Below are 11,047 nucleotides of genomic sequence, written 5' to 3'. Positions count from 1 at the left end.
AATTGACCGTTTAAAGGCATATTGGATGGATGCACCCACCCAAATAGACTCTCGGGGTGTATTAGGGTCCATGGTAAGCATATCGGCAAATTTTATTTCCGGGTAAAAATAAGTGTAAAATTGGCCAAAATTGAAGGATATAATAAAAGATTTCGGGTTAGTAATTGACATTTTTTCAAAAAAATGAACTGAATGTATTGAATGACTCTTGGGGTCATACAAGGAGGTTTGAAACCATAAGACACCGATAAAGATGTCCATAAACTACCAAGAATGAGTTTTTGACTCTATTTTGAAATTCATGAAATATATAGATGTCATATAAGTGTAATGATGTGATGTGAATTGACTATAATCTTCTTAAAGAGTGTCATGTGACATTAGTGGAAAAAGATATTAAGAGATAAGTGAAGTAATTCTTAAGTTTATTAATCTTATTCATGTCATAATGATGACAAGTCAATCATTTTGACTCTATCTTTTTTAGTCATATTAACATCTATAAATAAGATAGATTTGAAGAAAAAATAGTTAGGATAAAGATTAATAGCAAATGTATTCAATAAGTTTAAATTAGTCCAAATAAGTTAAATCAAATGAATAGCATGCACCATACATATAAACTAGGTTAACTTATGTCCAACCAATGACCAGAATTGACACCTCTTAACTCTCCCGCTCGAGTGATTTTAGAGGAAACAAAAAAAAAAACAACCTAGAGCTACTAGGGTTTTACTTAGAATTTATGAATAGAACCAGCTCAACACAACATTAGTGAAGCCCGTTAGTCATCTGTGCTCAATCTACAAGAAAAGCCCACTTACCAATTGAACTGAAAGTTGAACAAGAACCAGTTTTAGCCTATAATGGAGTTCTTCGTTTCAGAACTTCACTCGCTAATTTGACATTTCTGCCGCCCATCAATCCACCCACCTGACCTCCCAATCTCCGCCGCTTTTGCTAGTGGCGCAACTTCTTCTGCCAACTTCCCCACTTTTCTTTCTCCTCCTACATTGCTGGGGTTCGTTTACTTCTCAGATTAAAGCTTGGTTTAAGGTAATTTTCTCATAAAAATTGCAAATTTCTTCTATGTTTGGCTTTAAACTTCTTAAAGATTGTTTCTTTTGTGTAAGTATTGTACAGTTGGGGTTTTTAATGGTTTGTGATTGACTGGAGCATATTGTTGGGTTTTTTTTTTGGGGGGGTTTCTAATTAGTAATTATATCAGAAATTTAAGATTGATGTATACCCAGTTGAAGAATTTGTTTTTGTTGATTAGGATTTGAGGAAAAAAGATTTGATTGTTAGTGTTTAATCTGGATGAATTTGGGCTTGTTTTGTTGATTTTGCATAATTTATACTTCGTATTAGTTTTTGAAGCCTTTTTTTTTTTTTTGTGATTTTGATCTTTTGAGTTTAGCTTTCTTATTGTGGATTGTGTTATTTTAGCTCTTTTCTAGCTAAATAAGCTATTTAATACCATTATGGCATTTATTTTGTAAATTGGGTAATGATTATACAAGTAATGTATTACATTGTTGAGCTTGAGTACTACTTTAGCTAAGATATTGTTGTTATGATGCTTTTTATTTGTTGAAGTTTTGATGGTTGAAATTATTGAACAGGGGTGAATTGTGGATACCTTGAGTGTTGAAATTGAAAGGAAAGAGAAAAGCTGAAGTAAAAGAAAGAGAAACAACTTTGGCTGAACTGTGTCGAGGCTTTGATCGACATGGTTTTGACCCCAGTGGGTAGTGTTATTGCGTTCCACATAGAGTTGAATGCATGATATGATTTGCAGTTTTGGCAAACGCCGATCTGTCTATAGAGCTCTTATATCAAGATTTGTTAAAGCAGGGCTTATAAATCAAGCAATTGAAACTTTTGACGAGATGATTACTTCAAACTGTCGAGTATTTAGTATAGATTACAATCGATTTATCGGGGTTCTAATTAAACAATCCCGTCTTGACTTAGCCGAGCATTATTACCACACAATGATCCCACAAGGGTTTTCATTGATTTCTTTTACATATTCGAGATTTATATGTGCTTTGTGTGAGGTGAAGAATCATCAGCTCATTGAGTATCTGTTGGAGGATATGGAAAAGCTTGGATCTGTGCCGGACATATGGGCATACAATATATATTTACATTTGTTGTGCCAGGAAAATAAAATAGACTCGGCTTTAAGCTTATTACAGGATATGATGCAGAAGGGCAGACAACCTGATGCTGTAACTTTTACTATACTTATTAGTGGATTGTGTAAAGTAGGGCAATTTGACAATGCTGTTGAGATTTGGCATACTATGATAAAGATTGGATTGAATCCAGATGACAAAGCTTGTAGAGCTTTGGTTCTTGGTTTATGTGGTGGTGGTAAAGTTGATTTAGCTTACGAGCTTATAGTAGATATGATGAAATGTGGAGCGCCTACAAGTATACTGGTTTATAATGCCCTTATCAGTGGGTTTTGTAAGGTTGGCCAGATCAATAAAGCACTCACTATCAAATCTTATATGAAGAGGAATGGATGTGAGCCAGATCGGGTCACACATAATATACTGTTGAATTATTGTTGTGATCAGCTTATGCTGACGGAGGCTGAGAAACTGATGGAAAAGATGGAAATGAATGGGCTTGAACCTGATATATACAGCTACAACCAATTTCTGAAGGGTCTTTGTAAAGCTAAGCGCATGGACAAGGCGTACTTGTTGCTTGATGTCATGGAAGTGAAAGGATTATGTGATGTTGTCTCTTATAATATTATTATCGAGGGACTATGCAGTGGCCAACACACGAAAAGGGCTTACAAGCTATTTGAGGAAATGTTCCGGAAAGGTATCACCCCTGATACTATGACATTTACCATCCTCATAAAAACTTTTCTCAGGGAAGGGAGTTCCAACATTGCCAAGAGTCTTCTTGATCAAATGACAGGAATGGGCATTTTTCCCGATTGTGTTTTGTATACCATAATTATTAATCATCTTTGTAAGACGGGCAAAGTTGATGCGGGTCAAAGTGTTTTCAAAGACATGGTCGAGAATGGGACAACTCCAGATGTAGTTTCATACAATGCCCTTATAACTGGGCTGTGTAAAGTCTCTAGAATGAACGAGGCTATGAGTTTGTATCACAATATGCAAAAGGCAGGACCCTGTCCTGATGAGGTCACTTTTAAATTGTTAATTACAGGGCTGATACGAAAAAACAAGATTTCGGTGGCTTGTAGCTTGTGGGATCAGATGATGGAGAAGGGATTTACTCTGGATAGATCAATCTCTGAAAAACTAATTAATGCACTCCATTCAAAAGACAGTTCATAGTTAAGCAAAGCATTATTTGATCCTGTTGGTGAGGCGCTAACTAGTTGAGTCCTCAATTAATGGCAATGGATTCCATGAGTTCTGGGCCAGGATTACTTCAAAATCTGCTTATAACTAATTTTGGCACAGAGAGTTGTTGCAGTTACCGTATCTTGTTTAATTCAGCATCAGCAACTTGCAACCCTAGTATGAGATGTTTGTGCGGGCTTTTGATTTTTCAGAACGTACACCAAACAAAAAGCAATGGTTAGACTCTTATCTCGCGTAAAAATTGTTATCAAAACCATAGTAAATGCCCTTGGTTGATATTTATTTGGATGCTTTTTATTGACAAGATTCCTTCTATTGACATTTTAGGTTTCATTGGTTTTTGCACTGAGGTTCAAGTCAAGTTTAGTAGCAAAGGGAACTATGCTTGAAGAGAGGGACAGCCTACATCATTGCAGCCAGTAGCTATGGTAGGGTCCCTTTGCTTATAAGCTTGTAAGTTGGAATATATACATATACTCTTACTCAATTGAAAACTTTGACTACCTATATATTCAATGATGTTGCTGATTTGAAGATCAGTTTTTATATGGGGGAATCAGTTTGTTATACCATTATCTTTGCAAATTATAATTTGATTGAATTGTCTTTTTCCATTTGAAGGCGTGTGGTTATCATATCACATAATTTGAACCAGGTTATTCACAATTGTTACTTTCCAGCCAAGTGTACTGTCAATTACAATAAAGAAAATTGTTAGTATAATAGTATGCTGCTAATATTTGTCCTCTTCTCCTCTGACAATCACAAGTTTTTCATATTTTCTACTCCTTTGTTGAATCCATAAAACTGCCAGCAAGTAGTTCAACAATTTAAGTTGCTTGTTATATTCTGCAGACTGCAGTAAATCATTAGCATAAATACATGTATAAGGTTAATGATGTTTTGTTATGTAAATGTGATGCATTTATTAACAAGTAATGACTTTCATGTTAATGTGGGGGATAATTCGGGCAATGGTTTCTTATTATTATGCAATTGCTTCTTGTTAGTAGTTTAATAAGTCCATTCTTCTTGATTGTCAAAAAAGCCTGAGTTCTTCCACTGTGTCCCATTACCCTCTCAGCCCCTTATCTAGACATTCATAGATCTCAACCTGTCTTTTCTTCTTTCTGTTTATGGATTTCTGAAGAGCTTAGCACCTCAAACAGTTTTCTTGCACATAGCTGTATTATTTTGCAGTCTTTATCTTACACAAGTTGCCTCTGATTTGGCTAAGTTTATTCTTCTGCAGAATTGTAGAATTTTTCAAATAGGTAGGAAAAAGTCTCACTGTTGCAGCAAATGCTAGATTTAATTAACAATTACTTTTCAAATTAAATCAGATTAATTATGTTCAAAATTCAATTATATTCTTTAGCAGGGTTTTGCTCAATATCTTTCTTTTTCATTCTATGTTTAAAGTACAGTTTAAGAAATCTGAGGATCTTTTTTTCTTTCTTTTTTTTACCCTCAATTCTGCTAAGAAATTAATATAATTTTATGTAACTCTGAAGTTGAAGAATTATTTGTGCTTAATGACAAACTTAACTGAAATTCATTTGGGTAACATTTCATTCATTGAGAAAGGGTCGTCTTAGGAAATGACTTATAAAGCTATAATATATGGATTCCGCTGCTGCAAATTGAGAGAGAAACTTGTCTGGGCTTTCGATGCATTCACTCCCATTACAAGAATGAGATGAAGCCTTTTCTTGACTTGAGACCCTGTATTCATAGCCGAGTAGGACCTTTTGAACTTTTTTTTTAGGCGATGTATGAATGGTTGCTAATTGACTATCTAAGCAGCCAGGGGACATGTGGTGTGTTAGAGGAAAGTGAAGGAGTCTTCTTTGAGGTGAACTGAATCTGGAGTATTTCTTAAAGGTTAGTGAGGTAACTATGGCTAGAGTATTTGTGTCCAGTGTCTCAAAATGTGTTTTGTCTGCAGGTAGGTCGGGCCATCTGCCAAAGTTATAGGTTGTATTTGGATAGTCAGTTGAGCAAAGTATATTGTAAAGGTCAGCTCTTTATCTATTTTAGGCTGTCTGTTCCATAATAAGGTGTTGATTTGATCTATGGCAGCTAGATGAAGTCAAGTGCATGTTACTACTTGGTAATTTGTCACTTTGCTGAGCAACAATAAATTGTTGTATCTTCTCACTATAAAAAACATTGAGCACTATGAGCTAGTTAATATTAGTAACTGTCAGAAACCATAAATTTATGGCCCTTAAACCCAGGTTTTTTTAAAAAAAAAGTATATGTAAAAGTCATCTGCAAAGTGATGCTACCACAGTTTTTGATTGCCATTTTATTTTTTGGTACTGCAAAGACAGTTGCTAAATGTGGAAGTGGCTTTAAAGACTGGGAGAAGATTACCGGAACCAGAAATTTGCGACTTTTATACACATTCTTGCAACTACTGATTGGTCACAAATTTGTGAGTGCTAAACTGGAAACCCTAGGTTGATTTTTCTTGTATTTTTCAACCCAAATTTTATGTGTAATATCTACTTGGATTCACAGCTGGATTTTGATGTGCTATAGGACTATGCTAGAACTCCTAGAACTTAAATCAATTTTTTTTTTCAATTGCTAGTGAGAGAGACTCTCATTATGACTATTAGTTGCTAGAAGTGTATGTCATCTCTCATCAGCTAGTATGCAACTTCACATTCAGTAGTGTCTCAATTCCCATCCCAAGCATTGTGTCTGCTATGTTATACTCTTTTCTTGTAGATACTTCTATTTGCTTAGTCAACACGGACAGGAGTGAGTAAAATTTTCACTTTAACTGTACCAAGTCCAGTAATCTAAGAGTGTTCTAAGGCCTTGCATTGTTTGTATATCTAAGCTTTTGTTGGATGCTGAACCTTATTTCTTCTAATGTGGCGAATATCAATTAGTATGCTATACTTTATTTTCCGTATTTTCTTATTCTCTAAACTTTTGATATTGTCAAATGTGGAGTTGCTCGTGCATACTTAAGAAAATCTTCAAAAGTAGCATAGTCGATTGTGTCACTCTAGATCCACATAAGGCCACACTGTGTAAATGTGTTTGCTGTGAAAGTAGTGATAGAATTTTGGATATGATCATTTAATCATTGTGCTAATACGTCCATTTAACTCCTAAAACTTTTTTGTATCAGAAGGCTGGATTAGGAATGCACCCTGACAAAGTGTATTTGGAGGTAGTTTGTGACCAGGAAGACCTGGTGTGACTGTCTGGGGACTGCTTCCAATATGCTCTATAAGCCATCTAGCACCAATTCATCCAAGTCCAGCAGTTCATTCAACTCAAAGAAGGCGGTAGGATTCTAGAGGATAACCAAAGAGTAGTGGCGGAAAGCCGTAGAATGGCTACAGGCCTACCGTTACACACTCACACACACACACACACACAAAAGTGGAGGGAAATGTACGGATGGATGAAGGAGGGAGATGAGTATTTGGGATGCAATGTTGTTGGAGTTTTGGTAGTCATTCAGTGGCACTTGTGGTACTTCTTTCTTCTCAAGTCAGTTTCATGATCTACACTACCCATTGGCTGGAGCCTGGAGTCAGTTTCATGATCTATTTAAAATCTTGCTGTGAAAATCGGCATTGTCAATAACTGTACAGCTCTGTGTCTTGTAGAGTTGTAATGGTATTTGAAATTGGTATGATAGAAAAAGTGAAGAGTCGAAATATCATAGACCACATTATTCTTTTATACAATGTTTTTTTATCATAGCTTTTGCTGATGGCCTTTCTGGTCAATAAAATTTTGAGGAAATTAGTTCTTAGATTAGTTACAATAAAGTGAAATGGTATCCAAAAATTTTGTAGTCTCTTTTATAACAATTTCTCTCTGGTTTTATAGTGAAGTTCTCGCTTTTATGACTTTAGAACGGTGTACATGACTACATATTACTCCGTGTGAAGCAGGATATTGGTGTTCGTTCCCTTATGTCTCTCTCTTTCTCTGAAGTGTGAAAGCTATACTGAGACTGATCATTGGTTTAGTTATATATTGATCTCTGTGTTATTCACTATATTGTTATTACTGTTACAACTAATCAGACTTTATTGTATTGGTTTGAGGCCTTTGAGCTGTATGATTCTTCCACCTTAGGCTCACTAGTTTTGCTGTCATGTACTTGTACCTAGCAAATTTACAGTAATCTTGTACCAGTCTGCAATAAGCCGTGTTGGCTTGCTACGGTCTCTAGACAGCAGAACCAGGGTAGTTCACGCAGCAGCTGCAGTAGCCAGATTCATAGCAAGGCCTATCAGTATTGTTTGTAGACTGACAGCCATCATACCCGTAACAAAAAGGTTCAACTGCTGCACGATTAATCGTGTCATGTAAACACAATAGCATCCTTGTTCTTGTTTCTGAGTGGACATTGATGGCCGAATTGGTCCAATATGTGGCCATTAATGCCCGAATCGGTCTAATATGAGAGTCTTATTTATGCACAGTATCATAACCGGAAAAATTATAAATCTTTGGCTGATTTGTTTGTCTATGTTCCACAAAAACTAACTTAACGCCGAGCTTTGAATTTGACCTTTATTTTATCTCGTACTAACTTTCCATAAATTAATTTTTGTTCACTTTTGATTATAAAAGATTGTTATTTCACACCCGTGATTACTTAATTATACTTACAATTAATGATAAATGAAGGATTGATGGTAAATACAAAGTATTAACCTTTTTAGGTTTGTAAAAAGGGTAAAAAGAAAAGGAGTAAAAATAATGGTAACCCGCTAAAAGCAGTTAAAAATTCGTTATCTTGTAGTGAAGAGTATATATAAGGCCAGCAAAGCAAAGCCAGTCCTTTAATTATTTTCTTTTATTCTTTTTACTTGTAAAAATGTAGAGCAATTTCCATCCTCTTCAGTATCGACATCCTCCATGCTTGGATTTTCATTCCGTAAATCAATACCTGCCAATCAAATCGTACTCGAAATCTCGAAATTTTCGTGTTTCTTGCTCTTCATCATCTTCATCCAAATTGGTATATCTTGAATTTCAGCTTCCTGCTTCCCAACTCTCAACATACATCAGTATAGCTCATTGACTTTTTTTATTATTATTTTTTGGCAGGTAGAAGATGATAAACTGGTGGCTAGATCAGAATACAAGCACAATTTGCTAGATGGTTTCTTTTTAGATTCATTTAGGAAGAAATTAGTGGAGGTAAAAGTGATTGCTTCGTCTCTAAAAGTTTGATTTTTTTGGACAGTGATTGTCCGCAAAATCAGGTTAAAACAGGAAAAACTTTTAGAAACGAGGATTGTATTTTTTCTTTTTTCTTTTTTTTTTCTTTTTTGATGAAAAATTGTTGATGTGTGATGAAATAATAGGAGGTTGGATGGGATTCAGAGAAAGCAGGCTATGATGGGATGATGGAACTTGTAAATGGGCTAATGCTTGGAAGAACTACTCAGCAAACTAATCAAGCAGCGGTATGTGTTCATTGTCCTTACATTTTCTCCGCTATTTTATCTACTCTATTTTATACTCGCGTGTACCAAAGTCAACTAACATGTATGCTAATTTGTGATATGATTACACGAGTCATGAGACATTGTGTGTTAGACTGTTAGTGTACTCCAATATTAGAGTATATAGCAATTAGCAAATGTGCTATCCTTAATCTTTTGATGAAAAACTTTGTTACCACAGTTTACTATTCCCATTTCATTAGATTGTAGCATATAAACTAGTTAGTCGATTACACACGCCAAAAAAAAAAAAAAAAAAAACGCCGTCTGTGGGGATCGAACCCACGACCACGTGGTTAAAAGCCACGCGCTCTACCACTGAGCTAAGAAGGCATATTGTTGACTCTAAATTGTCTATTTTGTATTTATTAAATAAATTTTTGTGATAGGGTGCCAAATTTCTTTATTGGGCCTTCCTCTAAAAGACTCTCATTCTTCCTATCAGGCTGAGTCCTTTGTGCTGTAATCTGTGACCAAAATAAAAAAAAATAAATGGTACCATTAAAAGTTCGAAACTAATTCGTATATTTTATCCGTTTTGAATTTTGCCACGCGCATTTAAATAATGCACAATTTGTTTCGATTAATTATTAAGGATTTATGTACAAGCATAGGTTTAAGCCTCTAATAAAGGGAGAACTGAAAATGTATGGTAAGGTAAATTTTAAACTTAAAAGATGATCATAGCCTAAGATAACCCTACCCACCTCATATCGAGCTCCACTAAAGTAATAAAATTGTACGTTTTCTGTGTTATGTATGCCTTTTCACGTTCTTTATATCTTTCCTCGATGATGATGGCAGGTTCGAATACTCAAGTCTCTATTCCCTCCATACCTGCTAGAACTTTATCAAATGCTTATAACCCCGATTGGAGGAGGAAGGATCGCGGCTATGATGGTTGGTACGTGATATTCCCTAGTTCATGTAACCATTCAAAATACTAAGTTAACACTACTAGTGCTACACTACTACGCACCTTTGTTCATTGCTATGCATACTTAGTCTATAGTCTATACTACTACCTCTGTTTTCTCAAGAATTTGTTTGTTCTTGAAGCCAGGGTAACGATATTCACTTGTCAATGGCTCATGGGACCTTGCTCGATTAACACTATTGAGCTTCGCGATGGATCTTCATGTCAAAGCGGGGTTGGTTAATATATAAATATATATTGGATAGTAATATGTCTGTAATGTCATTGATTGTTGAAAATGTTGTATGATTTCCCATATTTGTAGGTTTTGGTAGAGAGATGCAAGTACTTGGAAGAAAGCAAATGTGTGGGAATTTGTGTTAATACTTGTAAAATTCCAACTCAGGTTAGTACTTAAAAAAGATTAAGACAACTATAAATTATATACATTAATTGATGTACATTTCGTTCATCTAACAAACAACTGTTGTATGCCTTAGACCTTCTTCAAGGATCATATGGGAATTCCACTTCTTATGGAACCTAATTTTACAGATTATAGTTGTCAGGTAAACATGTACATATCTTACTTATATGTGTGTCACCATCTAATTTTGATGTTGCTTTAGTTTGTTAACGAGTCTATGCATATGTACGTGACAGTTCAAGTTTGGGGTTACCCCTCCTCAACCGGAAAATGATAGTGCCTTGCAAGAGCCATGTTTGGATGGTTGCCCATATGCTGCTCCTGCTCGAGGAGGTTCGAAAGGTGGTAACAGGATGTCAAAAACCACACAATGCCCTAGATCATAAGATTTTAGTCCTGTGTAAACTGTAATAATAGAGGATCTTTTTTCATCATTCTTATGTTTAATTGTTAATAGTTGTTGGACAAGTAGTTAATTATTTATAGAAGTCTTTAGTATAGTTAATTTAGTGTGATTATGTATGTTGTTGATGTTTGAAAGTTTCTTTATAACATGAGTTGAGTTCTATACAATTACTAGTATAATCATAATCGTATTGTTAAGGAACAATATACGAATTAAGATTTATTTGCTTTTACAATAGAATATTCTAGAGCTTTTATGTTTCCTTGCACACCAAGTTCAAACAAAGACTTGTAAAAGTATCAATTTCACAATTTTAACATCCATAATGTAATACTCGTTCCAATTTAACAATTTTAATACTTTGATTATTATACATACGTATTATTTTCTAAACTATTATACCAATTTAATAATTTTATAATAAAAATATAAAAT

The 11,047-nt window shown here is 34.9% G+C and overlaps 2 protein-coding genes and 1 non-coding gene across 5 annotated transcripts; 2 read left to right on the top strand and 1 right to left on the bottom strand.

Moving 5' to 3' along the window:
• The first annotated feature begins 820 nt into the window (after positions 1-820).
• Positions 821-7,208, top strand: LOC145598464 (uncharacterized). Of its 3 annotated transcripts, none has more exons than XM_081654825.1 (4): positions 821-1,056; positions 1,626-3,581; positions 3,693-3,793; positions 6,520-7,208. In XM_081654825.1, exon 2 carries the CDS (start codon positions 1,782-1,784, stop codon positions 3,333-3,335), a length of 1,554 nt encoding a protein of 517 aa, XP_081510951.1. In that variant the 5' UTR covers positions 821-1,056; positions 1,626-1,781; the 3' UTR covers positions 3,336-3,581; positions 3,693-3,793; positions 6,520-7,208. The 3 variants fall into 3 exon arrangements, with proteins under 3 accessions (XP_081510951.1, XP_081510950.1, XP_081510949.1); XM_081654824.1 differs by having other exon boundaries at positions 3,693-3,818; positions 6,517-7,208; XM_081654823.1 differs by having other exon boundaries at positions 6,517-7,207.
• Positions 5,265-10,724, top strand: LOC145597270 (beta-carotene isomerase D27, chloroplastic-like). Its single transcript, XM_081653409.1, has 11 exons — positions 5,265-5,313; positions 5,702-5,805; positions 6,517-6,582; positions 8,236-8,373; positions 8,463-8,555; positions 8,723-8,824; positions 9,668-9,767; positions 9,923-10,014; positions 10,105-10,185; positions 10,280-10,348; positions 10,443-10,724. Exons 1-11 carry the CDS (start codon positions 5,265-5,267, stop codon positions 10,590-10,592), a joined length of 1,044 nt encoding a protein of 347 aa, XP_081509535.1. The 3' UTR covers positions 10,593-10,724.
• Positions 9,125-9,196, bottom strand: TRNAK-UUU (transfer RNA lysine (anticodon UUU)). The gene has a single exon. It is a non-coding gene; the product is annotated as a tRNA-Lys (tRNA).
• Positions 10,725-11,047: the final 323 nt, after the last annotated feature.

This window comes from Chenopodium album, chromosome 20 (assembly GCF_948465745.1).
Source record: "Chenopodium album chromosome 20, dcCheAlbu1.1, whole genome shotgun sequence".
In the NCBI taxonomy this organism is placed as follows: domain Eukaryota; kingdom Viridiplantae; phylum Streptophyta; class Magnoliopsida; order Caryophyllales; family Amaranthaceae; genus Chenopodium; species Chenopodium album.
Note: the sequence above shows the minus strand (reverse complement) of the source record. Positions and strands in the feature narration are given on the sequence as shown.